Source organism: Phoxinus phoxinus, assembly GCF_949152265.1.
Source record: "Phoxinus phoxinus genome assembly, chromosome: 25".
NCBI lineage: Eukaryota > Metazoa > Chordata > Actinopteri > Cypriniformes > Leuciscidae > Phoxinus > Phoxinus phoxinus.
In genome coordinates, this window is record NC_136900.1 from 20,261,783 (window position 1) to 20,286,848 (window position 25,066).

The window sequence follows — 25,066 nt, forward strand, 5'->3', positions numbered from 1 at the left end:
ATAGTCTCAGAGCCACACCTATTACATCATCGCCATGGACTAATGGCAGTTCCAGAAATTCGCTTTGGCAAACTGTTTCGAACTTCAGAAATAAACACGTTTTGGCCAGATGTTGATTGGAATTGCATCACAGTTGGTTCTTCGATTTCGCTTGAAGTATATCTGGGCCTATAGCATGCTAAAGGTTTCATTGAGGTCAACTTAAAAGTGAAGATGCCCCCAATGCATGTTTTTCTCCTCTCTCGTTTTCTTTTCTTCTGCCAAATGAGTGTTCTCCATCCTTGAAAAGGGGGGCTTGTTAATTGCCCTGTGATGCCATAGTGCCGTGAAGCTCTATGACAAAGTGAGTGTACCATCTGTAGCAGCTGCTAACTGCAGGCGAACGCCCTGGGAGCCTGCATGCTGCACTGACAAGCCCTGCGAACTCTGAAATGTGTGGGGTGCAGCAGGTCCAGCAGTCCCACAGGTTAAATTATTCAGCCCTTTAAACTTGGAGAAGTCTGCACAAGACACCCAGAGGTAAAAAGCCTCAGTCAAAACACTTGAAAGAGTTACATGTGTTCCAATTAGATATTTGCCAACCTACAAAGCAGATGACTCCCTTCATTTTTTGCTCTGACCTGTCAACTCTGGGCAAGTGTTTGACTGAGTGTACTTATTTACCTAAACAGTAAGACTGTTCTATACTTAGTGGTGCTTGCTAAGACTATTACAATCTGTCATTCTACTTATTATATTTGCACAACAGAACTTGATGTATAAATCATGCCTGTGTGAACGATACCTATAAAAGTGTGGCAGGTCTGAGCTCTTTTCAGTTGAGACAGCAAGCAAACGCTTAGTGACAGCCTATAGCAGCAACCTATCTAACAATGTCCAAAAATCCACCAGCATCCTCACAGCCACCCAGAACACATTAGCATCTAGCACTAAGCAATGCACAAGCAACCATCAACACACTAGAAACTCCTTAGCAATGCCCAAAAACCACTAGCAATTCCATAAAAAACACCCAGAACACATTAGAAAACTCCTAACAATCCCCTAGTATCCATCCACAACACTTAACACTCTCCTAGCAATGCCCTAACAACAACAACTAAACATTAGAAACCTGTCAATGCCCTAGCAACCTCTAAGAACACACTAGCAAACTCCTAGCAATGCCCTATAAAACATTAACACCCCAGTAACTCCCTAGTGATGCCTTATCAACCACTAACACACTAGCAAACTCCTAGCAATGACCTAGCAACCACTAACACCCTAGCATCTCCCTAGCAATGCCTTATCAACCACTAACACACTAGCAAACTCCTAACAATGACCTAGCAACCACTAACACCGTAGCATCTCCCTACTGTAGCAATGCTTTATCAACCACCAACAACTACCCCCTACCAATGCCTTATAGAAACTAAGAACACACTGGCAAACTCCTAGCAATGCCCTAACAAACACGAACACCCTAGCAACTCCATATCAACCACCAACACACTAGCACCCTCTAGCAACCACAATATCAATCCCCTAGTAACCAGTAACACCCTAGCAACTCCCTAGCAATGCCCTATCAACCACCAACACACTAATGCCCCCTACCAATGACCTAGCAACCTCTAAGAACACAAGCAAACTCCTAGTAATGCCCTGTCAACTACTAAGTCCCAAGCAATACCCCTAGACACCACTAACACCCTAGCAATTACCTATTAACCACCAACACACTAGCAGCCCCTACCAATGCCCTATAGCAACCTCTAAGAACACACTAGCAAACTCCTAGTAATACCCTAGGAACCACTAACACCCTAGCAACTCCATAGCAATGGCCTATCAACCTCTCAAAACACACTACCATACTCCTAGTCCTAACAATACTCTGGCCAAAACACATTATTACGACAGTAATTTAAAATAATATGATACGAAATAACATTTTGCAATCTCAAGTAGCATAATCTTTTTCACAGCTAGAAATAACTGGAAGAGGATGACTCTGGAAGCCTCGCATGTTCAATTTACAAATGGCCACACCCGCTTTTAAACCCTAGCACTATGGAGGCTAGTATTGCACTGACATTTTACACTCACATTTTCTTAAACATTATTATTATGCAAAAACATCCGGATGGGTTTCTACAGATGGACACCTTTGCACGTCTGTCGAATAGACAATCACAGTTGGACATGCAACTTGAACAATTTTTGAGAGCATAAGATGACACAAAGTGAAGGAGAAAATAAGATCCACGAGGATGTGAAAAGGATCTGGAAGGAAAGTCCCAAATGGCCGACAGCCGGATTCTGTTTGATTTCATAAATAATTTGAGTCATCAGGGACACACATTGTTTTAGGCTTAAACATGTTGTTTACTGATGCCACATGTTTGAGGGACAGACACCGCTGTTGGTACACAATAAGAGCCCTTCAGGATTTGTAGAGAATGAGAATCTCACCCTAGGCTCCAATGCTTGGCAAAGATATAAAAGACTTCTGGGAGTGCTGGCTGTGTTTGTGTCTATGCAGTGATTATGTGTGTGTGTGTGTGTGTGTGTGTGTGTGTGTGTGTGTGTGTGTGTGTGTGTGTGTGTGTGTGTGTGTGGGTGAAATGGTGTTAGTCCAGAATACCTAGAGGTGCTTTTGGTCCCAGTTGAATGATCCGCATAGCCTGAGAGCGCCATCTTAGATGCATTAATGAGACACGCCTCATCAAATGATGTGGGAAATTAATCAATTCTTCAAATGTGTCTCTGTCCTTGCTCACCCACACCTGTTCACCTACATTACTGCCTGGGACATTCAATTATTTAAGCATTTGATTAAAATAAAATAAATAAATACATTTATTGTTTCTAATTTTTAAATAATTTTGAGAACAAAATGTAATCTTTATTTTCTTTCTTCATTCTTTAAATTATGCCATTGAGTTTGACATTGGCACTTTTTTTGCACATGTCCCACCTAGTGGACTGTAGAGCAAAACTATTTTAATGTAACAATTTAACAGGCTAACTTATTTGATGTGCTGCTATTGCTATATAAAACCATACATATCATCACCACTTCAAATACAACTTATGTGATTGGTTTATTCTGCCATGTTTGATCAGAAGTACATCTCCGCATCAGAATCTGAGAGTCAGTGGAGAAAAAAAGATGAAAGATTTTACTGTCTTTGCCAATGGCCAAAATCCCACTCCTGCTCTCTCAGTAGGCTGAGGAACTATAGGAAAACAATAAACGTAATTCCATTTCCACACGTATCCTTTGAGGCATTTGGCATAGAAAGAAAAAAGGAGATTTCATTTGGAAGAGCTAGTTTGAGTCAAGCATCAGCCTGCCGTCTCTCTGCATGTCTCATGTGAACTGATGCCGGTTTGGCATGTTGTTCAGGAAGAAAAGAAAGAAAAAAAGTGTGATGCAAAACTGCAGGAAGCACACAGCGTTCTTCTCAAAGCATTTCAGTCGACGTCAAGGCCCAATCACCACAAATCATTGCAAGCCTATTTTCATTATAACAAAAAACTAAAATTAAACATAATTAGGTCATAAAATAATTAATTATGAGGTAAAGAGTCTAAGTCATAATTATGAGATTTAATTTTTTTTTCTAAATGAGTAAAAATTTGTATAAAGTCACAATTGTGCCAACATTTTAAATTATGCAATAAAAAACAATTATGACAACATTTATTTAAACATTTTTAAAACTAAGAAACATTATAGAAGGCAAGACAAATAAATAAATAAATAAATGAATAAATATGAATAATAAGTAACATGTATTTTAAAGGGATTTAAAGTGGTAAACAAAAAAATCTTTGGTAACACTTTATTTTGATGGTCCCTTTTGAACATTTTGTTAACTATAACTGTGCAAATACATGTCAACTAACTCTCATTAGAGTAGTAAACTGTCTGCTTAATATCTGCAAACTCTTTATTGTGATGCTCCTCCAACAGACACTCTACTGACTCTAAATAACTTTGCAACTACATGCCAACTTATTCTAACCCTAACCCTACCAGTCTACTAATGCTCTACTAACACTCGAATGATAGTTAGTAGACATGAAGGGGCAATGTTACTTATAGACAACAGAATGTGTTAAAGGGACCATCCAAATGAAGTGAAACATATTTAATTAAAATACTGTTAGGCTGCTGAAAGGAATATTACATTTTCTCTAATGTCATTAAATATAGGGAATCCTTTATCCAGCATGAATGATCGTAATTATGAGATAAAATGCCCTAATTATCACATTTAAAAAAATCTAAATTATGAAAAAGGTCGAAATTGTGAGATAAATTAATAAAACAATTCATCCTTTTATGTCATAATTTTGGCCTTTTTATCTCATAATTATCATTTACAGAAGCATGTTTTTTTTTTCTTATCTTGGGAGAAAGGGTGTAATATATAGTATAATAATACGCCATAATATTGACGTGACAAACAGATGTTTTGTCTGTGATGTCTTGCTTATTTTTATTTAAGCATCTTGTGTCTTGGCGTTGTCTAACTATTAGCGATTCAACTTGGAACGTTCCATTGCATTCTGTTTAAAATGTTCTTCACCATACGCTTTCAACCAGGGTTTGGTGCTTCTACCTCTGTTTTTTTAGGGATATGTTATAGTTAGGGTTAGGTTTAGGAGTAGGGATATGGTTAGCATTACATTTTCGGACAGGAATGTTGTTCCAGGATCAACAAAATATGTTGACCCAGGAACAGGTCTAAAGGTAGCGACACACCAAACCGACACCAAAGAACTAGCGGTGACGAAAGCCGACTGTGTTGTCGCCTGCGTCGGGGGAAACTAGCATGCGTCTACTGTGCCTGCGTGTAAAGGAGATAACAGTCTTTTTAAGCACATATATTTGTCTATATTCCTCATTCAACAACAACAGCGTCAAAACAGCGGCCGACGCTCAAAAATGTCCTGGCTTGGTTTGTCCCTGGCTTAAAGGAACACGCCGACTTTTTGGGACTTTAGCTTATTCACCGTATCCCCCAGAGTTAGATAAGTCCATACATACCCTTCTCATCTCGGTGCGTGCCGTAACTCTGTCTGACGCACCCACCGCTAGCCTAGCTTAGCACAAAGACTGGAGGTAAACGGCTCCAGCTAGCATACTGCTCCCAATAAGTGACAAAATAACGCCAAAATTCTCCTATTTACATGTTGTGATTTGTAAAGTCACAGCGTGTACAAATAACAAGGTCACATGAGACACAGCCATCTTCTAACCGAATACATAATGGGAACTATATTCTCAGAAGGCGAAGCACTGCTACTCGGGCGGAGTGATTAGCGCAACACTGAGCGAACTCTCTGCTCCTCACCACGGGGCTTCTCAGGTGCTGCGAGCAAATCAGTCCGCAGAAGTAGTGGTTCGACCTTCCGAAAGCCTAAAAATGCTGCATTCCAAGGCAGGAAGCCATCAAGGTACGTCCGAATCCAAAGTTAGCTCCAATTCCTGTCTCCTGAGATACCTTCATCTGATCGATTTTTGAAGGCAGCATAGACGTATCCTTCACTGCTTTTGATATCCCACAATCCTGTGCTTTCCATTCTGTGACAGTTAACTATAATAAATAAAGATAGCATCTGAAAGTTGCAGTTGGTTGTCGGTTTGTGCGTAAATGTACGTTTTCGATCAACATTTTCGTCTTCTGATATCATTTCTAGCAAGAAATGACTATTATAGTAATTAAATATTTGCTTTATAATCACCAAAACTCACTCTATTTTGCTGTAGAATCATTAAACCGTTACGCTGCTTCAGAAGTCTGTCCAAAATCAGTTTTAAGGTACTTTCATGTGCAAAGTCATTTAAAGTCATTGTCTTTTCGGACACAGCCCGGTTAATTTCTCCCACGATGCATCGTACTATGATAGCTAAACCGTGAGTTACGTCGTTGTATGAGAAAAGCACCCGTTTCCAGTACAACAACGTAACACGTTGCTTAACCACTATAGTACGGTGCAATATTTGTGAAACTAACTAGCTCACGACTGTTTCCCAGAAACGTAGAAACTTTGTCGCAAATCCGTCGTTTGAACCACGTTGGTTCATCAATATAGTTAATGACGTCACACAGGTAGCTGAGTAATTAATGTCAGATTATTACTGTAGTTCCACTTCCAACCATACAACTTGGCAATGCTGTTTGCAAATGTTTGTTGTAACTATGGAACTGAGGTGGAACTTGCGACCATAGTTGGTTAACAATACTATTGGGAAATGCACCCCTGAACAAGAACTCTGATTTCATGACATTTGAAGGTAACATTATCGCCCCCTTGAGGTTTGTTACTGCCACATAAAAGCAAGATTGTAATGCATTGGACTATGTATACTATTTGCACACTTGCATAAAGTATGTTTTCTGCCTTAGTTGTCCTGCGTAAACATCAGAGTGTGAATCAAGCTGCCCTCCTCATCCTCTCCACAATACACTTCAGCGAGTCAGCGTGGTGCCAATTAGTATGTTTGAGACAAACATACGCCCCTCCTTTTGTTTTGGATAAAAGCATATAGATGGTATAAATTACAGAGGACAAAAGATTGCTGAGTGTTTGTATGTAAATGTTTAATTAACCCGTGTCTTGATGACTGGGATGGTATAGAGCGCGGGTATTAATCCACTAATAGGACGAGCGACTGCAGAGGGAAGCGCACACAGCATGACATATTAATTGGAAACAGTGTGATGTTTCACTTACATACATTAACATAGCCAGTAATTCACAGTCTAATAGGATGTTTGTGTTTGTGCTTTCTCCAGCTATTCAGGGGATCATAATTCTTGCAGGTTCTGTCAAAATTTCTAAGCTCTAACAAACAATTTTTTTTGTAAAAATCTAATTTTATTACATGAATGCAGATGTAGAAGATACTAAATATATTTATTTATTGGTTTATATAAATATGGACTTTGCAAAAATATGATTAGAGCCAAAGTGCTGAAAAATATGCTTTGTACATAGATAATATGCTAATTTGAATTTGAGGTCATGGCTTTTTTCTATAAAATAATAATAATTATCAACCCACTTACTTTTGGTTAACACTTTTAACTAATATACATGTATTCATACATCTACACACCAATAATAAAAAATAAAAAATACCTATTTTGAATACCTCCCAACCCTTACAATTTATATATACAAATGTCTATAACTAATTTATTCCAATAATTTCAAATATGCTTACAGCTCTGGGTTGTTTTAAATCAGTGCCTAATATTACAAATAAATCCATTTCTAGCAATTCATTGACTATTTTGTATTATGCATTTATTATATATGCACATGTCTAAAGAGTCTAAAGGCCTTCTCTGAGTATACACATTTAGGCCCATATATGTGTATTCTATGAGTTTTATACTCGCATAAATATAGGGATCTATAATTCCTGATCACGTTTGATAACCCACAGCAGAATTAATAAAGCTTGAAGAGGCAAGTTGTGTTTCCACATCTCGGGACTCCCTAAATCACAAAGCGCACGAAGAAGGGCACAGCATTCCGTCTCTAAGGAGCGTGTTGTTTTGCCTCCGAGGTATGAGTTGGGTTCAGCGAGTCTTTTTATTTAATCACCGTGTGCATGCTTTTGCCGGAGATGGCAATTATTAGCACCAAAACCAGCCGTCCTGTTCACATGTGACGTGTTCCCCAGGGCAGTTGAGACAGGGGCACGCGGGGCGGCCTTTCCCGCCATGAAAGGCCTGACAGAGATTTGCCTGAAGAAAAATGCATCAGGCGGATAGTTACCAAGGTTGCCTTTAGTAGAAGCTACACTGAACATGTTCACATGCTAAATTTCTGATTATAGTGAACTGAAAAATGCGTACAGGTTTTTAGTCTGCTCCACAGGCCCGTTTTCTCAGACAAAATACACTTTTCAAGGACCACATGCATGTAGGTTTGCTATGCTGTGCATTCACTCCGAAACTTTGTTGTTTTAAATATTTGCCGCCTCATGCTAATAGATAAACACCCTTTGACATATCACACACAATGAAATCCTCATGAATATTTAATAGAATTAAATATAAAGACTCCACGACTTGTTTCTGCTCTCGCGCTACTGTTTGCTCCCCTGCAGATAGCAACATAAAAGCTAACCTCAGCTAGTCACAGAAAACACTCTGCTTTGAGTCCGCTATTCTGAGCGAGCGGAGCGGAATAAAAACAGCTAGCGCTCGAAAACTTCATTTTAAAGTCAACACAGGTATATAAAAGGAACTAAGATAAGTAGATTTGAAAATAAAACGACGACAAAAAGCTAAACAAACTCCTCCCTTATTGAGTAAACATGTGTTGACAACACTTCGTCACCGTGGCTCTCCTTTCTCTTGCTTTTCAAGGTGGCCTATTTCGCCTGTTCTTAATGTCAACAACCTTATAAGTATTAAAAATGGTCCAATGATTATGAATTAGACGACGGGATCAATTATTCATACCCATCACAAACTCAGCATTCCTAAACAATTATAGTTTTGCCGAATGACAGCGCGCGAAGCGCTTCCCGCTATTTTCTGAGCGCTCAGGGAGACAAGGTGACGTGGGAAGGCGCTGTTTGTGGGAGGAAGGATGAACCCTGAGGAGATTTTCAGGGAGAGAAATGATACGCTCTTTTCACAGACGTCTCGGAAGTACGCGAGAGATCATATTGTCAAGTCTTTGCGTGTCTTCTTGCTTCTTTTGTTTTCTCCTCGCATTCAAAAATCATCCCCCAAGCCTACAGCAATCAGTGCAGCGCACGTCCGATTCAGACGGGAAGCGTCGAGGACGGGTGGGTCCCTGGTCCCGCGCACTGGGGGAAAGTGACAGCCCATCTAATTGGGACTAATCAAGCAACTGGGCGCGTGCAGCGACTGTCGCGATCAGAAAAGAAGCGACATTGACCCACAGAAATAGGTACTGCCGCAGGCTGCATTCATATAACAGCGCGCCTGCATATTAGATCCACCTGCCTTTGCTAGCGTTTGCCTCATCTCTTTGGTCAATAACAAAAAGCAGAGAGAGAGAGAGAGAGAGAGAGAGAGAGAGAGAGAGAGAGAGAGAGAGAGAGAGAGAGAGAGAGAGAGAGAGAGAGAGAGAATGAGATGCAGTGAAAAGAGCCACGCTTGACAAATTTCCCACCGCACATTAAAAAGGAGCCGTGTTCTGAGGATAATGCTACATTATTCTTTTTATTCTTTCACTCAGAGCTATTGCTTTGAATTACAGAGGAATCTTTGTTACGAATAAGGAGACGAATCAAAAATTCATCAGAGAGAGTTCGCGATGGGCTGAGGAGAATGTATTTTTGTGCTGGAACCAACATTTGCGAAAGTTCCATCTCCTTAAGCAATTATTAGCGGTGATAGTTTGACATGCTCAAGAGTTGTCAACAACTGACTTTAAACAAAGTACAAAGCAGAAATAAACAGAGCCCGGGGCAAAATTAACTTGGGGACCAGCCGCTCTATGAATTATAAATGGCTATCCATTACCACGGCGAATGGTGATACCAGGAGGCCTCGTCAGTGCGGAATACAGTTGCGAAGGGTGTGAAACAAAGCAGGCGGAGAGAAAATGAACTAAACACTGTGTTTTGTAAAGATTGCAAATGAATGACCCTTACTGAGTGGATGAACTTTCCATAACTGTGGCCCTCTGTAGAAGATGCTTATAAATTATAAAGATTATAAAGAGTATTTTAACACAGAGACTTTTAAACTTATGCAGGTAAAATGCACTTTATAGCTACACAGTAAAAAAATGATAATTTTAAGGCAACGGGTTTCCTCGCTTTTTTAGGTTAAGTCAACTTAAGTAAATAAACTTGAAGCATAATTGAAAAAACGATTCCACTTTACTTATTTTTTTCAATTACGCATAGTTTATTTACTTTATGGTAAGGCAACTTTTTTCCTCGCTTTTTTAAGTTAGGTGAACTTAAATAAATAAACAATGTGTAATTGAAAAATATAAGTTAAGTGGAATTGATGACAAGTTCATATAACTACATTTTTTCAATTATGCATCAAGTTTATTTACTTCATAATTTATGCAATGTTTTTTTTTTATTAAGTCAACTGATCACTTTTTACAGTGTATTAGCTTTAGTGGCAATTTAGGTAAAAATTAACTGCAAATATATATACACTGCATAAAGCATGCATGGTAGATCATTATGCAAAAGTAAATCCTAGCTGTTGATTGTCCTTTGCAATAACCTTTTGTTGTTATTATATTTGTGTGAAATTGTCCTCATTACAGTGCATATACACAACTGGCCTCATGCGCTGCTTACAGTGAAACATTTTTTAATCTTGGTTGATCAAGAAAGGTTCCCACCTCTAGAGGCTCAGGATTTGTACTGTGAAAGAACACATACCTTCAGAGCATTTCACTTCCCTTTTAATCTCAGGATACAGCAGTGGCACACATATTGACCCCTGTCAACAAAGAACTGGGAGAAGACTCGCCCCCAGAGGTGGATCTGTTGAAGATATGAAAGCCAAAGCGGTCAACATTGATAAAAGCTATCAGCCAATTCAATTCGACAAGGGACCCGTGACTGCAGGACATCTGTGAGAGGGCGAATGACTTGATTGACACCAGGGATAGAACTTAAATTCCCAGTTTTCCGTCCCCGCAGAACTCCACCAAAGGCATTTTAGGCCGACCAACTATATCCTGAGACATCTCATTAATGGGAAAAAGAGATACAGGAACTAAAGAACGTGTAGCAGGTACTCCCAGCTGGCATGTAGCAGGAGGCTTTTTACATAATTTAAAAGTGAAACTTTCATATCAGACATTTTCAATTCAAAAGTGTACGGATTTATTCGGCCCGATTGTCTGTGGAGAACGAAAACCATCCCTGATGATGAAAAGCCTATCTTTTTTTTTTTTTGCTACACCTCTGCAAGCTTCAAAAAGGCTGTAAATACAGTCAGTACAAAAACACTTGAGAGAGAAAAAAACTAAACTTCTGACTTCATTTGAAGTAAACCCAACATTTGCTCTCAAAGTAATAAAGGATCAACAACCTACCACTACGATTGACGAGTCTCGGTAATTACCGTATGCTTCCGCGCTCGTATAATCGCATTATGATGTGTTAACCAATATATTTATTTATCATTATTCTGTTTAGATTCCCATCTAAAAACACAACCCATCTTCAAAAGTAGCTGTGATGCTCGATTCGCTGTAGCCTAGTATATTTGAGGTGACTTGAAATAGCGTCGTGCAAATGGCACGCACTTAAACAACGAACCCTGAAGGTGTTGTTTTGGAAGTAAAAAAAAATATTCTGCAGTTTGTTTTGAATTAAAAGTCTCTGCAAAAATAAATAGTAGAAGTAAACAGCATTAACGACAGTACGACGGCATTACAGTGTCCTACGACGTATTGATTTATTCTATACAGAATTATTTATGGTATATTCATGCATGCGACAAGAACTCCTTGATGTCTTTGACAGTGATTAGAGGCTTAAAATATGTCTCAAAAAGAAGAGACATGCCAAGACAATGGTCAAATCAGTGTGTCGCATAAGACTGAGCATAGACACCTAAAAGTCCGTTATGCCTCCAAGACACAAAGATGGAAGGTTTGAAGACCAAAAGGCACGCATGCGTTTTGCATATGCATTACGATGAGGCCGGTGCATGAGTGACGGCCGTCATCTTACAGTCATTTTGTTCATAATTAAAATGAACACTTTGTTCTATTATCCATGAGAGACCATCAATGAGTTAACAGACTACCTCTACCACCCTTTCTTTGGTCAAACCTGTCAAACGCTTCTCCACACTTGAAGGGATGCTAACTCTACAACGACTCCACATCAGGTAATTACCACTACATACTTCACACCGGCTTTGGGCAGCTCCCTGAAGTATTTGCATTTTTATGTATAATTGGCCCCAAACATGGCAGTTTGATGCCATGAGGACTTCAGAGGAGGACCACGGGAGGGACAGATGGTGAAACGTCGTAGCGAAATGCAGCGTTCCTCATTCATCTGTGCTTCGCTTGTGCATGAAAGCATACGATGCTGTCGCGGAGCTCTTTTTGATTGATTATTCAAAACAAAACTCCACAGCACGAAGCCCAGCGTTGAGCCACTGAGAAGTACTCAAATAGCAAAGGAGTGCAGGGGTCTGAGGAGCTTTTTTTCTCCTTTTTTTTTTTTTTTTGAAGAGCCGAGTAGCCAACGGCGAGCGTATCCTCGTGCTTTTAGATCCTGTTTTAATCTTTCCCCTGCTTTTAATGATCTGCTTCCTATCCTAGAGTAAAGTTCTTCATATGCCAAGTTCTTGCCTTTACGGAGTGCTTTGAAATGAAATGTAAGCATATATTTATTTTTATAGTTTAAAGGACTCAAGGCCTTGGCAGAAATACACATTTCTGCACTGGAATTAATAAGCATCGTGACACTTGAGCACTATCCAAAAAGGCTGCAACTAGATTCACTATCTCAGGTTTAGTTTTGCTTCCTCAACCTTTCCTGAACACTTTTAATTATTTCTCAATAAAATTTCCAAGCAATAAAGCTGAACTGTAACTACCTTCTCCAAATGGAACTGCAAAAATATTGGACTGACAAACACATAGTCCCGCCCACAAAACTGGCCCTGCCCCACAGTGGACATTTCTAAACAAGTAGGCATAGGCCTTAGTTGTGCATTTCCCCTAATGAGGGAATATTTCCCGGTTACATTTTGTGATTTAGGGTTTAATTGGACATTTTTACTTTTATATCTCAGTGACTCGATTCTTTTGAAACCAAAATTATTTGTTCAGTTTCGTTAACTGACTTGTTCACCAAAAGTTGTTGGTAAAAAGTATTGGGTGCTAACCCAAAGTTCATTCTTGAACAATCTTCAACTCTCGGCAACCGGCAAATAACGCTGAGCGCTTTTTAAAAACGTGGCAATTGGAAAAAATATGCCATCCTAGGGAATGCTTTGGTGGACACACAGCCTTTCTGCAAGTTATTGGCTGCATCCGAAATTCCTTATTTAGTCACATATGTGACAAAAAAAGTATGTCCGAATTCAAAGTACTCATAAATGATAGGCGAAAAGTACTGGATGACATACCACTTCCGGCGAGATTCTGTGTGCATATGATGGACACTTTACTGTCCCATGAGGCCACGGGATTTGCGAACGGCAGAAGTTACATAACTGACGCGGGTAGGTCACAGGATAATGACAGCATTTCGAATATAGTACGTCCGGATTACATATTTAAAATAAGTACCTACTTGAGAGGTTACGATTTCGGACGCAGCAATTGTTACGGCAATAGGTGGCGAAGTTGCGTTATTTTAACATCCAGTAAATCTGTAAAAAACATTGAAAATGATCAAAACATTTTACTATACGTAATTAAAATTGACGTGACTACAAAATTACTTAGACATTTTTACAAACTCATCATTCTTTCACCCCATTTCTTTCCTAGTAAATCGACTCACAATCAGAACTGTTCAAACAACATGCTGCCTTATATTCATTCCATTCCAAATTCTAAACACCAACGAAATGCCATAATTTAATTTCATTCAAACAAAACTAGAGAATCAAATGATTCACCAAGAACTGTACATAAAAGACATTCATCCTTTTTCCTCAGACACCCCTATAGTAGGTTTATCATATACTGCTCAACTTCTCCAGCACAAGAATGAAATATTTATACTTATTCATAATTGGAGGAATAAAAAAGAATAAAAAAAAGACAATCAAAAATCAAGGTGAACAGTCACGCCGTCATTATTATCAGCCAAATTGTTAAGCTCTGAATTTCAAAGCATTTCTTCTTGATTTCCCAGTGTCCCGTACATGCCCACGGAGCTCTGGTCCTCTTAAAATATGTTTATAATGAAGGAGGAGGCTGTCTAACATTATTAACATGCTTGGCCTTTTTATCCAAACCTGCCCCCTCAGGCTCCAAGTACACCTGATTTGATCTCTCTCTCCCATCGCCCAGCAATACTTCAAAAACTAACCCTTCAAAAAGGGTGGAACAGTTAGCATATTTCAAAAAAACAGAACAGATCTTAGCGTAGGCCATGATTAAACATGGGGATCAGAGTACGTAGAGCGAAATGAAAATTTTAAAATGCCCATGTCTTGGATCTGAGGTGTCATTAGCTTTGTTACAAAAGATCAAGATGAGAGAGAACAAAATGAGATTCACTTGTACAAGAGTGCTGATAATAAGCCAAAGATTTCATATTTTCTAGAAACTGCTAATAACTAACTGCATTCGCACAATGCTCTTTTTATCATATCTACCATTAGCTTAATATTTGTTATAAACTATTACATTACATACACTATTATACCTTTATATACACACTACCATTCTAAAGTTTGGGGTCAATAAGATTGTTTTTTATTGAGCAAGTTCATTAAATTGAGTTTGACCGACCCCAAACTTTTGAACTGTAGTGTTTATGTATAAGGGCTTAAATTTGTGATGGTGCTGCTATTTAGAATAACAGTGTGTTTGTGATGTTCCAGACAAGAGCATGCGAGCGGTGCAGAGTATAGAATGACCTCTACTGACGATGTCATGTGTAACTACATTAGTGAGTTTAGGTACAAAGTGAATATGTGTCTTAGAAGAGGTAGAAAACCTCAGGCGTTTGTGAACGTGTTTTTTGTCCTCTTTTTGTGTGGGTATATCATGCTGCATGTTATTATTTACAAAGAGTGTTAATTAACATCCCTTTTAAATTCCCTGTTGTAGTTTGTATTTGCAGTGCTGACAGATAAAGTAGTTTAGCTGTGCATACCGCTTCGGGACAGGAAAACAAAACTGGTGATGCTTCTGTTTTTTTTCCTGTATTTTACCCCTTGTGTGGGATTTGTTGATTAATTATGAAGCTACAAAGGTAAATCATATTTAATATTTTCCAAACACATTTTCTTTACAGTGTTTACATGCTTCCTATTTAAATAGGAAGTTGGGGGAGGGACATAAAGAGCGCAACAGTGCACTTTTTCAATGGCCTTGGTTCGGGAAATATTATGTAATTGCGAGTTTTTATCTCACAATTCGTACTTTGTAACTCGCAATTGCGAGTTTATGTCTCACAATTCAGACTTTATATCTCGCAATTGTAAATTTGTCTTAATTCTAAGAAAAATATCTAAATTGTGAGATGCAAGTGTTCTTTTGGTGTGATTTGCGATTCTCTGATGAGTTGGAGATTTCCCCTGCAGAATCATGGGCAATGTAGTTTTCACCAAGAATTTCACTGTTGGACTATTTTAAAAGTAAGTGCAGGCCTATGGCTTCAACAACAGCATGTACCAACGTAGCTCACTGTAGGTCTGTCTTTAAAGGTTTATAAGGTAGTTTAAAACCAATTCCATAGAAAATCAATGGGATTTTTAATTATGCTACCCGATGGTTGCACTCTATAAAAAGTATTTTTAAATAGCACTGTGGATTAAAGCAATAAAGACACTTAAAAAAAAAACAGAATACATTCTAGCCACTTCCTGGTTTTGGATAGTAAATAAAAATGCTGCAAAAGCAAAAGCTACTGCTAGTCGGAGACAGGTCGTATTTATTTTCTCATTTTTAAAGCATTTTATTTGACAAAAACATAATTGCTGACAAGTGCTATAGGTTAATCGTGTAAATTTTGATAAGTAAACTTGCATATCAACAACAAAAACTTATGGACTTATTTGTGTTCTATGTTAATGATGGACAAGGTGATATTTTGGTGACATCTGGGATAATTACCTTTTTATAATAAAGATACATGCATCATAAAAGTGTATTTTCATGCTGACATCTGCCATAAAAACAGTCATAAAATGAGTTCTCACACAGTTTAAGTAGAGGATGCTTTGTGCTGTCTTCTCCTGACTGTTTTCTGAAAAGAGCAGAAGGAAAACATGTGTTTAAACAAGTTTTTTCCCCATTTCCTCCGGGTTCTCCAGAGAATGAAGAGCTGGTAGCCATTTTGAAATGTGCTGGTTCAGGATCAGTGTGTGTATCCCAGGGCAGCGCTTTGATCAGTCCTACACCTCCAGACTTCACCTGCAGGTGATGCCGTGTGTTATGGTCTCAGTGGTCCATAAGCACGCCCCGCACCCACATGGTTCCTCCAAACACGGAACCTGTTGGGTTGGGCTTCTAGAATATAAAGTTCATAAGTTGCTTTGGAATTCAGAGTACTTTTTATGGCATTGAGTGGTTTCTATGGCCCTCGCCTTTAATGCCGGAAACTTCGGTTCAAATCCCTTTCGTTGTGGTGTGAGTAGAACCGGAGGGATGATATTGGTGCCATGACCCGGATGGGAGTGAGGTTTAGGGGGTGAGTGTAACACAGGCAAGCTAGTAAGAGCTGTGTGTGTAAACCTCACTCCCCTGGCCTCAAGTGGTTACACTAGGGACTGACGCTAGAGGCTGCAGTCTTTAACGTCCATGTTACCGCCCCCGCCTTCCATGCCGGAAACGCAGGTTCGAATCCCACTCGGAGATGTACGAGTAGAACTGGAGTGAGGTTTAGGATGGAGGCCAGCTAGTAAGAACTGTGCATGTAAACCTCACTCCCCTTGCCTCAATAGGCACACTAGTGACTGACACTAGAGGCTGCAGTCTTTAATGTAATTGTTAGCGCACCCGCCTCCCATGCTGGAAACGCCAGTTCGAATCCTGCTTGGAGCAGTGCGAGTAGAACTGGAGGAGTTTCATTGGTGCCGTGGCCCGGGTGGGATTAAAGTTTAAGGGGGTGAGTGTAACAGAGGCCAGCTAGCAAGAGCTGTGCGAGTATATCTCATGCCCCTGACCTCAAGAGGCGCAGTAGAGACTGACACTAGAGGCTGCGGCCTTTAACGTCCTTGTTAGCGCCCCCGCCTTCCATGCCAGAAACACTAGTACAAACACCAGAGACAAAAGTACACTTTTAAGTTGCTAAGGTTTTTTAAGTGGCTTTTAGCATATTTCTATGCTTTTCCTTATGTGCTCTGAGTGGTTTACTATCGTGTTGCTATGCAGTGGCTAGGGTGCTCCGAATGGTTTTTATGGCATTGCTATGCCGTTGCTTAATGGGTCTGAGTGGTTTTTAGTGTGTCTGTGTGTATGCAGTTGTGAGAATTTACAGAGAGCATGTAAACAATTAAATATATAGTTTGCCCAAAATATAAATTATATAATAATTTACTGACCTTTATGTCATTCCAAACCTGTATGACTTTCTTTCTTCTAAAGAACACAAAAGAAGATTGTAACAGTTTTGGTTACCCTTGACTTCCAAAAAAAATACTAATTTCCCATGATATCTTATTTTATATTCCACATAGTCATACAGGTTCGTAAAGACATTAGGGTGATTAAATAATGACATAATTTGCATTTTGGGGTGAACTATCCATTTGATACACAAGTTCGAGTTAATCGGTAAACTTTCAGTAACGTAGGTCTGCGCACCTTTCTTTGAAAAAGAAAGTTTGCTTTGTGTTTTTCAGGCAGGTGAAAAGGGCATCATGTCTGCCAGCAGCAAAGAAAGAAGAAGAAACAGACAAATATTTCTCCCATAGTTTGTGTGATGGCTATAGGCAAGGAACCATATTTTGAGATACATTTATGCTAATTTGCATTGCTGAAAGCAACACAAGCGGGTCAGTCTGTCCAAGCTACGCTTTAAGGGCACATTTTGAAGATGTTAAGTGGGAATACAGCAAATTTTCCAAAAATACAATAGGGGTGAATTCAGGTTGATTGGGACAATTTTTGCCATTGAGATCACTGGGGAAAATCTTGACTGGGTCCCAATCAACCTGAATTTACCCTAGCTAAGTTCTTGTATTGTAGGTCAACACATGTCTACATAAAAAGCGTACTGCAGCATTTCTGGTTGCATGGAGCACAACTTTCACAAACCCTTGCACTTGTTTCTTCTACATCCTTGCAACGTACCTATAAGAGCACTGTGCTTTCACATGTACAAACCGCACATTCCTCAGCCGAATCAAACCAGACAAGAATACAGTGAGCCGAGTATGCGTGAAAAACAACTGCTAGTGATGAAGATATTTTTTTGTCTCTTCCTTTTTTATTTCACCTCTTGATGTCTGTGATATTTCCTTCTTCAAAGCTGTAACGCTCTACTATGCCCTAGGGTTAATTAGCATGTACCAAACACTGAATGATCAGAGAGAATCCAAAAGCTCCATAGGTTAAGTGTCACATGGGAAACGTGTTGTCAGCCATGGATTCCTCCCGCCTAACCCCCTTCTTCTTTTCAAAGTGTTGTGATAGAGCAAGCAGCAATGAATTAACAGATACTTTTTCAAAACTTTGAATTCATTATGCCAGAAAAAAAGAAAAGAAATAAGGTATTGTTTGGATTCAAACCTTGACAAAAATACAAATGTACAAAATATCACTGAATGGATAATTTTACATGTGATGGCTCACACGATGAAAGAACGTTCAGAAGTTTTGAAGAGTTCGACAATTTCACTGAGAATCAACACATCAGTTTTGATCAACAAGCCATGTGAATGTAGTCAGTCATTATGCAAATTGTAGACAATTGCCAAAGCACATGCAATTTGCTTAAATCAATAAGAAATTCAAATCTGATGTGAACAAGAAACTATTTTTTCAGAGATCTGAACTTATTGTTTTGATAAAGAAAAAAAAGTCTCATCTGAGAATTGAGCCAAAGCAATTGAGAAAAACCAATAATAAGAAATGTTTCTGGAGCTTCAAATCAGCATATTAGAATGATGTCTGAAGGATCATGTGACACTGAAGACTGGAGTAATGTTTCAGCTTTGCCATCACATGAAAACATTACATTTTAAAACATATTCAATCCAAAATTATTTTAAATTGTAATCATATTTCACAGTATTATTGTTGTACTGTTTATTTTAACCAAATAAGATGTCTTTAAAATACAAACAAAATGTGAACAATGATAATTTACCTATAAATAAAAATAATAATAATGTGTTTAACATTAAATCAACATCAAATATAATATAAGATAGTAATGCAAAACTTGTCATCATTATGTTATAGTAGCATTGCTATGCAGTTTCTAAGGTGTTGTTACTGGCTCAAGTAAAAAAATCCCACAGTCAAGGTCCTTAAAGGGAAAGTAAAATCAACCTAGGGTCCTTTGCACCATGACCTCGAGCCAAACACACCCCCAGAAGCCTTTTTTCTCCTTGGTGGAACATTATTAAAGTTAGAGCTTATTTAGAGATATCAGCCGAATGGCTTAGTGCAGGCGCTAACGGATCCAAGTTTGTATCTCGTAAATTACCCCACTAATAATGCGCGGAATGGTACCAAACTTCTACAGTAGTACAAATAGGTTCTGTACTCATAAAACGAGGCATTGGAAAGTTAGTAAGTACATCAGGAGTTTATTTAAATAACACTTGCCTAACGGCTCGGGCTACTGCTAACCCGGACGTCAAGGTCACTTCCGTGATTTGGGAAAAACGCTGACAGAAAGCGATGCATAAGGATGTAGTGTAACGACAACTTAGTGTTAACTAATAATTGTTGCAAACTGGTACTACCAACAAAATATGAGTTCTTTCCTGGAACTGGGCGTCGCTCCTTGACCTCCAAACCATCCCTTTAAACACGGCTCATGTCCCTCCTTCAATAAAAGTGTTACTGAGTTTAGCAAAAAACATGTCATATTAGCTAGCTGCACATTCAACAACACTCAGCTCTGAAACAGCTACAGGTCACTACAGAACCCATAATTAGATGGCAATCACATTCACACAGCACAGAATATGGCTGCCAGTCCAGTTCAGGGCTAAATTTGGTAGCGTTCACACACAAAATTGACATCTGAATTCTACAACAAAACTGTCTCCCTTAGAAGTCACAAGAGAGCATGCGAAGTGTAGTGTGTAAAAAAAGATAATGAGTCTGGAAGTGACTCATAAAGCAGATTTTGTATCCTTGATAAGAACTCCAGCTTATCACCAGATATAAGCGATTGTATGTTATACAGGCAAAAATGAAATGTTTCTTTAGTGGACTAATTAATACGCGGTACTCTTCTCTCTCACTGGCTTGCAGCTGACATTTGGTTCATGCTTGAGTGGATGCGGGCCAGATTTCCATCTTTTGCATGACGGGACTGCGGTGTGTGTGTGTGTGTGTGGGAATGGCTGAAGCAGTCTAGCGCATGGCCTCACAAGGACACTGGCGACGGGCCCGTCTTCAGGAGACGGGATTAAGGTAGCGTGACAATCGTGTATTAAAAGCACTTTGGCCCAATCCGACTGCATTCACAGGTTAGAGGTTCAATGGCAGATGGTAACATTCACACATGCAGAAACACAAGGAGACTGAAAGTAGGAGATTGTTTTGTGTTCCTCGCAACTGTCATTGTATTATTATATCACTGGACAGCAGGGTTTTGTAAAAAATTATATTAAAATCATATAAATGTGTGAAATATTATACAATTATGTCATACAAATGTTGATTTTTTTTCAAATATAAACACTCAGAGCGCCATTTAGCGTTGCATAAATGTTATGCAGAAAATTTGCATTAAATTAGGATGAAATATATTATGCAGAATGACCGGTGACATTTTGTGAAATTTACACAAGGTAAAATGGACGTCCTTTTTCTACCAATATTGCCTCGGAAGGATGTGCTATTTGTTAAAGAATTATTCTTAATATCAAGACACATTTTAAGGATTTTGAACAAACAGAAACCGCTAAGGCCATCTATTCTGGTTCAACTGACTCTAGCAGCAAATGCATTTTTCAGCCTGTCCTCATTAACCCTGAATCACTCAAGAGGAGCGTATGTTTTATAGAGGAGAGGCTTGTATTAATATGCAACCTCCCGTAATGTTTGCCTTAACCAGTTCTCAAGAAGTTACGATTACAAATATCTTGTCTATACACACCACGCACAGAGTCGCAGGCTTGTACAAACAAGCCGGAGAGTCGTGGCAGCTGAACAGATGATTAGAGCCACTTCACGGGCAATCATGATTAGAGCCGTTGGCTTTATGCCACCTTCCCACCTACCAACACTGACTGCACCGCATGACCAGCACACACACAGCGGAAGAGAAGCCAAGAGTTTGTGTGCCAGACTGTAGGAAATCTTTCACACTATCTTTTTTTTTTCATATAGAAAACTGAATGACCGGATGAAACATTGGTTTTGGGACAATCACACACAAAAAAATTATATTTATTTGCATCTTGGTAGGCAATCGTTTCACATAAACATTTTCAATGAATGACTCTACAGTTGTTTTATAAATTATTATAGCAGTAATTATTATTCTTTTTCTTTAACGCTATTTCAGTTAACTATTTTTTTGTTTTTATTTTAGTTAACAATAACAACACTGTGACTAAAATGTCAAGTGGTGTAACCATCATGTAAAAAGTAATTACTTTTTTTCTTAATTATGAAATACTTACCCATCATTTTTTTTAAATTATTACCCTGTTTTCTATTTTATTTTATTTATTTTTGTCATTCGACAACAAAATGGCTTCCTGGACATTCACTTGGAATTTTCAGATAATTTTTTTTCAAATATAAAATATATTTAAATTATTAAACAGTTTAAATTTAAACTGGTTCACTACTTATTTTTCATGAAATAATGATAAAATATTATAGCAAAAAAAAATTTTTTTCATGAATTTCATCCTTATAATTGTTGTCTTTCTGTCATTTTAATCTCAGAAAAGTTACACTACTTGCCATTTTTGACATTGAACTGATCATATATATTCATTTTAGAAAACATCTATTCATTGTCTGTATACATTGCATTTTAAGGTATGGTATGTTTTGAAGAAATTAATAGATACTATTAATAGAAAGAAAGAAAAATGAGTATCTCATTGAGCCTTTAGCAAAATTCTGAACAATTTCAACCAGTCCAAACAACACTCAGACTTCTCTATTGTTTTGCAAACCTTTGGAAAAAAAGCCTCTTTTTCTCCCAGTCTTCAGTGTGCAGTAATGCTGCTATAGCACTGCTCGCGGCTTGAAAAGAGGCTGAGGCTGAGCGAGCTAGAGAAAAAGAGAGGATGAACCCAGGCTTTGCCACAGGGAGATCTCAAAGCGTCAGCGCACAGGGGAGAAAGACGGGGCTCCCTGTAGCAGTCCTCAAACAGACAGGCCTAAAGCATTACATACTGCTGATCACACTCACTAAAGGAATCCAACCAACCCACCCTTTCTTTGTTCAGCACATCAAGACAAGTTAGTGTTTCCAGACATTTTCCTTTCTTTGGCTAAAGTAGTATAGTTTGGTTTGGTTTCCCAGCACAGTATTAGTTAAGAGATTTATATTACACCAGCAAATACAGTTAACCATACAAGGATATATTACAAATATATAAACACATTTCCTCATGTGTCTAGCTATGTAACAAGATTTAGTGGGTGTCCTTTCTGTATTCTGTAAAAAAAACATTTTCAAAAGGGGGTTTTCACAGTGATTCCATAGAACCATTTTGGTTCCCCAAAGAACCTTTCAGTGAACATTCCTAAAGTCCCCCTGTGGAGAAAAGCAAGTTTTTTGTCAATGTGGTGTTTTTAATATGCTTTAAGACAAGCCATGTGCAAATTCACAAGTCAACACCATTGCTGAGTATTTTCTCCTTAAAACTGCAGTGAACCGAAGACAGTCTAAAAAATGCGGTTTGAATGTCACAAACTACCTTGTAACCAATGACGACAATGTGTGATCATCCTGATCTCTGAGCTGGTGTGAGTGAGTGGAGGCAGGGCTAATTTGCATATTCACATATAATTTGCATTTTCAAGCAAAAACATTTAAATATGTAATTTTGGTATATCAAAGATGAGTTTTAAGGGATACAATTATTGACTACAGGGGGACTTTAAAATAACCAAGTTTTTATTAGGGTGAAAAACATTTTAATAATCTAAGGAACTAATTTTTTTTACTATAAAGAACACTTTGTGCAATTGAAAGGTTCTATGGATGTTAAAGGTTCTTCATTGAACCATCATTGCCAATAAATTATATTGGAGTTTGCAACATTAGCATGTTGCTAATCTTATTATGAATTATATTCATCCATGCCTCCATGCAATCAACAACTGATGCATATTTTCTTTTCAGATAATCCGACAATATGGAAAAAAAGATCGGTTGCTACTTCCGTTTCATCTCAACTTTAAAATGTCTGTCTATGAAGTCACAGTTTAGCTGGTTAGCCTAATTTAGCCCCTGCTGGTAGACATTTTCTGATGAAATATTTTTTTATATACATCCCTATTGTGACGTACAAGTGAAACGGTTTCTCAAAAAAAAAAAAAAATGTAGGACGGGACTTGATTGGATGGTTGTGCTTTTGCTATTATTCGATCATGTGATTGGCAGGTGGTCCCGCCCTCACGCCAGTAAAAACATCATCAGAGAAGAGAAGTCACTGCAAGAGCGAGGGGGAAGTTATTTTGATTAAAGATTACGAGGAAATACATTTTATAACAAATACTGCAATATTCTACTAAAAATAAGAACTGACCATTTTGATTTCATGGTGACTTTAAAAGCGGGACTGGTGTGCCCTTCAAGTGGAGTCGGAAACATCGTAATAACTAGTTCCAAGCACATGAGTTACCAAGTGAAGTTCCTGATTTGAAACATGGTGGATCACTGATCTATAATACAAATAATATATCTATATTTCATAAGATACCAAGGTGCACTTGAAGGCAGCAACAGACACATGTTTTTCCCAGTCTAATATAGACCATAAACAGTGTCAGCGTTGCTTTCAGTTAGAATTACAATTTCAATTTCTACTAAGCAGCTGTCATGTTTGTACTCAGACTCAGACTTTGTACAACAGACTGAACAGCAGTTTCGAACTTAAAAAACAAACTTCAAACAACCTTCAATTTGGCCTGATTTTGTTCGAAATTACGTCACACCAGTTTGTTCTTCAATTTCGCTTGCTTGAAGTATATCCGCGCCTTTAGCAAGCCCATCAGCTGCCATTGAGACGAATGGGAATGCAAACGATATCTCCACAAAACTTACGAACAATTAAGGAACATTCAACTGTGAATCAATAATTGTAAGCAGCCACCAAACCAAAGACAGAATTGACAGCAGTGTTTTTCAGTGCTGTCGTTTCAGTCGCAGCCGGTGACAGAATGACTTTTAGCAGAGCTTCCTCTGTTGTCTGAGTTTGAGCCTCATAAAAGGAAGCTGTCATGACAACACCAAAGGCACCAACCCCATCTTCCCATCCGGAGAGAGAGAGCGTCTGCTGGAGACGGGCCACCGCTCAACACGTCAGTCCTTCAGCGGAACCCGTCAGCCCAGAGGCTAGAGTACAGAGGCTGGGGTCGGTGTTTACTATACGCACTGCCGACTATACACCGCTAATGAACCCACGGGACAGCCGAGATCTCTGAAATATAAAATAATGATAATTAAGGAAATATTAATCAAACTCTGGCGTCCTCGGACTGCTTGTGTTTTAGGTAGCTGGTGAGGATGTTGAGCAGCTCTTCTGGCTTAGCCTGTGGAGATACTGTTTTCCAGAGAACACGCGAGTAGCAAGACTGCTAGCTGGAGGACATGGGATCACACACATGCACACACAACGACATAAGCATGCACACGCTGTCCCATTAGTTCCCCAGTCTAGTCCATAATTAAATACCCAGCACTGCACAAGTAGTCAGGCAGGCCATGGGCATCAATACAGATGACAAGAGGGGACGAAATCTGTATTACACAGCCCGCTCTTCACACTAGTGTCTGAACAGCTGTGCTCTCTTAAAGGGGTCCTACTATTCTTTTTAATTTTTTCAACTTGGGGTGTAATGTTGATGTCTGAGCATTCAAAATGATCTGCAACGTGACAAAGCTCAAAGTTCACTCCAAAGGGAGATACTTTCATTTCCACGAACTACAATGAACGACTCATTTGGACTACAACACATTTTCTGGGCTTTATGAAGTCACAATGCTACTAATGTTATTTAAATAATCCCG

General features: G+C 38.7%; 1 protein-coding gene across 2 annotated transcripts in view; it reads right to left on the reverse strand.

Moving 5' to 3' along the window:
* LOC306993794 (uncharacterized protein) overlaps positions 1 to 25,066 on the reverse strand; it is a 51,591-nt gene that overhangs the window by 21,669 nt on the left and 4,856 nt on the right. The window contains exon 4 of one of the 2 annotated variants that reach the window (XM_079603867.1): positions 10,406 to 10,510. In XM_079603867.1, coding sequence (XP_079459993.1) covers positions 10,418 to 10,510 — 93 coding nt within the window. In that variant the 3' untranslated portion in view covers positions 10,406 to 10,417. Of the gene's footprint in view, positions 1 to 10,405; positions 10,511 to 25,066 lie in introns of those variants that run through there. The other variant, XR_013796533.1, reaches the window with a different exon arrangement.